We start from the raw sequence: 6,000 nt of genomic DNA, 5'->3' as shown, positions 1-6,000 counted from the left end.
TCCACTTCCCTCTCAGACGCTCCCCTTCCATAAGCCAACAACACCAAAAGGGTTGACCACTGGACCAGGGCATGAAATATGCTGCCCTCATGACCTACCTATTAGCCTCTCCTCCCCCCCCCCGCCCCCATCCCACCCTCAAACCAACTTTCCTGCCCTCTCACTATCCCCAAACCACCCCCTGGCAGCGGGAGCGAGCGCGAGCCATGAGCGCGCACTCACCACCCGACCCCTTCCAGAGCCCCTCACGACCCAACCTCAACCAAAAGGCCACGCGCGTCCCCGCTCGCGCGAGCGAGGGTCCAGGAGGCAGCTCGTACGGGAGCGCGCGTGCGCGCGATCTTCGTGCGCCTGTGTGTGTACGCGGCGCGCGGAGCTCGCGGGGCCCGGGCTCTTGTCCCTGCAGCAAGGCACCTGGAGCACGAGATAGAGAGAGTGTGTCCTAGGCACTGTGCATCTCCAGTGCCGCCTGCCCGGGGTCAACTGGTCCAAACTCCAGCAAGCATTGTCTTGGGTGCTGTTTAATTTGTTATTGTTGCTACTGCAAATTATCAAGCAATTATTAAAAAAATCTTCTTCCCCGGATATTAACCCCACTGTCCGAACATTAGTGGAGAGTGGAAAATTAACAAAAAAGCAACTCACTCTCTCTGGACAGTTGAGTGCAGAGACTGCGACCTCGCGGATTCTCTCTTCTTTATAGTTTTGGCGTTTTCGAGCACTTGGAAAAATGAACCAAACGGCGGGCGCTTCCAACAACGTCAAATGTGCATCCAGCAAAGGCGTGAAGGTAAGACAAGAGTTTGTTTTGGAAGGATGGCGAATTTTAAACAAATATTTCAAAACATCCTTTTGGGGATGTAAGTAATGCTAACAACGTGCGAAATTACAACTTAGAAACAAACATGCAAGGGGCGATTCTGGGAAATGTTCATTGTTGGTGTGCGGTCTTTTTTTGTTCATTGTATTATCTTCCTTAAGTGCTTTTTTGGCTTTCTGCAGCGTTCGACTGTGTTGTTCAGCGATTAATGGTTCCCTTCAGCGCAAAAGAAAAAAAACCCAAAACTACCTATTTGCACACCCTTTTATTCTGTCTTTCGCCCAAAACACATTCTTTCAGCTGCTTTAAGCACAGAGCGTTAAAACGTTAAGAATGGCAGCTTTCCAGATACATAAATTGGGGACGGGGGAGATGGAAAAACACTACTGCTTCCATTTAGAGCCCCCTTTTAAAAAAGACTATATGTATTAAAACAGTGGAAGCATCGATGTAACTTTCAGCTTCTTGCCATAATGTACCGTGCATGTTTGTAAATGAGTCCGATCGAGTGTGTATTTGGGGGAGTGGTCGGTGCAAAAAAAATAGAAGTTGCAATCCATGCACTAAAATTGATGTTCACTTTGAAACACTCCCTTTTCAGCATCTATGATCACTGTAACTTTTGCACTGTGGGAATTAATGCAGGGGGCGCCGCCAGTGGAATGCGATTCAGCTAATGCTTTTGCGCGTGTTTTTTTTTGAAAAAACGAAAATAATGTTCGCTACAGATCTGGATCGCGTTAAAGTTAGCTTTCCGCTGTATAGCCCAGTTGCTTTGAGTGTCGTTGTTGTAAGGCGCATCTCCGAGCGTTCGTTTAATAAATAAATAAATAAATAAATATTGGTGTTTCTCCAGTAATGGTATGTCAGCATCAGCCGGCAGGTTGCTATTGAACATTTGAAATCGAGCAACCGGTTGACAAATGAGGCAAGCTGCAGAATTCATGAATGAGCCGATTTTTCTTTTAAACACATTGCTATTAATTCAGTGGGCGCTGCATTATGGCAAGGTGAAACAGCGGCTGTAGTCCGTAAGTAACGCAAGCACTATCCAACGTGTGGAAGAGTTAGTCCAGAATGCACAAATTAAAATGCTGCAAAACCATGTAGTGTTTTTGTTTATGCATTGAATTGAGTAGTTAAAACCAAACGAAGGGCTGTTATTTTGATATGGAAATGACTTTATTTGATATCAAGACTTTCGAAACTTTGCATATGTCTTGAATAACAAATAAAAAGCTGAAGAAGAATATATTTCTTTCTAATTCCAGAGGAAGCCATGGAGCTGGATCAAACCTCGTGTACAAGGCATGTTTTAGAGCTGAAATGAATAGAGCGGAAATGGCATAAACTACATAGTCGGTAGCTAGGTTTGCAGCTTGGGTTTTAAAAGTATGAAGTCTGTAGGAGGAAGTGAGAATTGGGAGGTCAGAAGAAGTTGCAATATCGTGGAGATCTGGAAAGGAACAAACCCTGCGGGAAATTATAAGCTCTCTGATGTCAACACAGTTGGAGTGCAGAGCGCAAGAAGAGTCCAGGGCACAGGGACATGACCTTAAAATCAGAGCTAGGCTGGTCAGGAGGAAGTTAAAAAAAATTTCTACAGATAAAAGGTGATCAAAAAATTGGAAGCCTCTCACACTGGAAGAAAATACCATTTGATGTGAAGTGAATTAGTTTTACATTTACAATTAGTAGATTATTTTGCACTGACAAGTGAAAAAGTATTGAGTGATTATGCAGTCAATATGGGTGAATGGAGATGGGAACCTAAAGACCATGATCTCTGATGATAGACACAAAGGGTCTAACCCTTTCCTGCTACTAGTAGATTCTGAAGAATATTTACATCTGTAAGCTAGGAGAAACAAGATATGAAACCAAGGAGATGACTGGCCATTGTAGCAGCGAGAATCTGTTTGAAACAGACAGCCTTATAACAGCAAGAAATGAAAGAGCAGAGATAATAAGTGGATCACCTTTTGAATTGCTTTATCTTAAGTTCTTTCTAGCAGTTGGGCAGAAATTTTCGAGGAGCCTCACCAGATACAGGAACTTTATTTCAGCCTTTGACAGATTTGAGCTTTACAGAGCATGTTGTTGAGGCGGAAACAAGTGTGAAGCACAAAAGAGGAAGGCATGCTTCCCGGGGAACTTCAACAACAGATTTGGAAGATAGAGTTATGAGGGAAAAGTTTCAGTGGATAAAGATCCTCCTCTTAGACTTTCACTGAAGATAAGCAGTGTCAGCTGTTGTTTAAACTTGTAAGCAATGTGAAGGAACCAGGCCATTTTAAAGGTTGAAACGTATAATTGGCCTGCTGAAGAGTACAGAGGAGTTCCACATGTAGAAGTTCAATCATTACCTTGCAGTGGCACTGGAACCCAAGAACACAAAAGGTTTACAAATGGAAAGATGGAGAACGAGGCGAGGTAACATCAGCAAGAGTCTGAACAGTTGGATGGTGTGTGAAGGAAGTCACAGTTAGGAAGAAGGAACAGAATGGTTGAATGAAAGGGTGCTTTCATGGAAAAGAAATGAGGATGAGCCAGCAATTATAATCGTGTTAGTTATTTGTGATCACCTTCAACGAAACAGGTAGCCTCTAAAAGTATATATATATAGTTTATAATTGAAGGATAGACATGGTCATGTCATATCCCATTTAAATATAACCTGGAGGTTTGCGGTATTTCAGAGATATTCTTGCAGTGTTGATTCCATACTATAGATTGTGCTTGTATTAAAGTTGTATCCAAAACTAATTAGGATGGGGACAAGTTATTGGTCTTGTTTTAAAAGTCAGCTTACAAAATTTATACACCATTAAAAATGGATATGATGATTTGACCGACTAGGTTTTGACATTTTAATTGGTTTTGCTGTCTTTGTACAATCAATTCATGCTGCATGCCCTTGCATCACTTTTGGGAAAAAGGAAACCAGCTTTTTTAAAAAAAATGTCAGACACTGTGTATGAGCCACATATGACCATGCACAATGAATAAAATATGTTTGAGTCAATAAATAAACTGTGAACGATACATTATTGGTTTGATTTATAACTACATGTAGTTTTGAAATTCATCTTAAACAAGTTTGCATTCGGAGAGTGCAGTTACAGAGAACTTAATTGTGTCATTGCCTCTACTATATGACTGGATAATGAGTGTATGATTCATTACAATAATCAATGTGGTCTAAATAGCTATTTATATCTGTAAGCTTGTTGACTACAATTCTTTTCTTATATACCACTGTGACTGAATTTTCATTGATTTTTAATTGTTATCACTGGTTTACTATTTTTTTAAATATTATCCAGGATTATCTGTGGCACAAAATGGATTTTGATTTTACTTTCTATTTCACTGTTGCTAACCTAATTTAAACATTTTGGCACAACTTACATTGATCATGTTACTTTGTGATCACAATAACAGTGTAAATGGCCTTACAGAGTGCCTCACAGCTTTGGTTCACTGTTCATTTCAGGAATTGAATATATATGTTTCAAGAATTGATGCAATTCTAGTGCAACTTTTAAAATTATAACACTCAGTGCTAATGTTTGACAGCCAAAAGCTAATTCACTTTTTATTTTGGAAATTCATTGTATAATATTGAAAAAGCAATCAGAAGTCATCTGCTCTGAGTTATTGCCAAGTATGATGTACTTTTTGATAAAGAAGTGCTAATGGATTGCAGTTACTACCAGTTTATTTATTAAGTTTTGAGTAAGATGATGTGATAAATATTCATTGGCTACCAAATTCAAATAACATCTGTTTTTAAAATAGCATAAAATACTAACTGGAAAGTAAATTGTGTCATTATTTGTTGCAACACTTTGCAAATGTTTTGTCGCAAAGTTTCGAATATTATATTGCTCTGGTACTGGTGAAAAGAGCTGTTTTCCCAACAATTGCAAATATGTTGTGCTACAATTAGCAATAATGTCCTTTTATCTAAACTTAGTGTTCATCTCAACTTCTTAATTCAGTAAGATCTGAGAGAACAATGGTTATTTTATTGTACTGTAACCTTCCATGAGGTGATGCAGTCTGATATATCCTTTTTCTATACATTTTATATGTTTTGACAAGTAGAGTAATCTCATTGGATTGAGTAGCAAATAAAAAAAATTCCATCTGGGGGTCCAAGGTTTAGCAATGGAGCACCTTAGCTTTCATAGGTAGAACATTACATTAATTTGGAATTTTTGATCTTATTTCTTGGACGGGTTGTGTATTCAAGTTGTCTACATAACTCAATGGTAAATCTTTATATTCAAATATTTAGGGTGAATACTACTTGTACATCTGTTGTTGAATCATAGCCACATTGGTAATGAATATTTTTAGTGTTTTAATGCTCAAACAAACAAAATTTGACATTAAAGACACAGATGCTAGGACAGGTGATCAAAAGCTTGATCAAGAAGAGAGTGTAAGGAGTGTCCCAAAATCGTAGTGAGCTGGAATGGTGTTGGAGGGTATTTCAGAATATGTGGCCAAGATGGCTGAAGGCACAGTAGCTCATTTTGGAACAAAGGAAATTTGGGATACTCAAGAAGTCAGAATTAGAGGAACACATGTATCTGGGGATTCTAGGGTTGGAAGAGGTTACAGAAATACAGAGAGTTGAGTCCATATGAAGATTTGATAGCAGGGATTTTAAAAAAATGAATCTGTTGCTGAACTGAAAAACATCATAAATTGTTCTGACTATGTGTATAGTTCCTTTGCTTTTGATGCTCAACCATGAGAGTCTTTGAGACAAGACTTTGAGCGAAGACAGAGAGCTGCGAACAATGAACTATGATTCCGAACTTGAGGAAGAAAGAATTTATGCTTCTACTGAAGTTATCACAAGCGAAACATAAGCCATGATGGTATTAAATGGCAGAGCAGACATGAAAGGTTAAATTGCCTACTGTTGCTTGTAGTTCTTATGACCTCATTGATGATTGAATGGGCAGGAACATGATGACAATAACTGTGTGTAACACTGTGCTGTGATTTCTTTTTACAAAGCAAATAGAGTATAGTATCTTTTGGTGTAGTGAGCAATTCAGTAAGAAACACTGCATAAGGAGTCCTGTGTTGATGAGAAACAGAGATTTTAACCAAACCACATTTGCATCAGAAACATAATTTGCATCATAAACATAATTTGG

The 6,000-nt window shown here is 39.1% G+C and overlaps 1 protein-coding gene across 1 annotated transcript in view; it reads left to right on the top strand.

Moving 5' to 3' along the window:
* Window positions 1-357: 357 nt before the first annotated feature.
* dpp6a (dipeptidyl-peptidase 6a) overlaps window positions 358-6,000 on the top strand; it is a 1,430,988-nt gene continuing 1,425,345 nt past the window's right edge. Inside the window, exon 1 of the mRNA XM_059639738.1 lies at window positions 358-790. Coding sequence (XP_059495721.1) covers window positions 731-790 — 60 coding nt within the window. The 5' untranslated portion in view covers window positions 358-730. The remainder of the gene's footprint in view (window positions 791-6,000) is intronic.

This window comes from Stegostoma tigrinum, chromosome 2, assembly GCF_030684315.1.
Source record: "Stegostoma tigrinum isolate sSteTig4 chromosome 2, sSteTig4.hap1, whole genome shotgun sequence".
NCBI classification, from domain to species: domain Eukaryota; kingdom Metazoa; phylum Chordata; class Chondrichthyes; order Orectolobiformes; family Stegostomatidae; genus Stegostoma; species Stegostoma tigrinum.
Note: the sequence above shows the minus strand (reverse complement) of the source record. Positions and strands in the feature narration are given on the sequence as shown.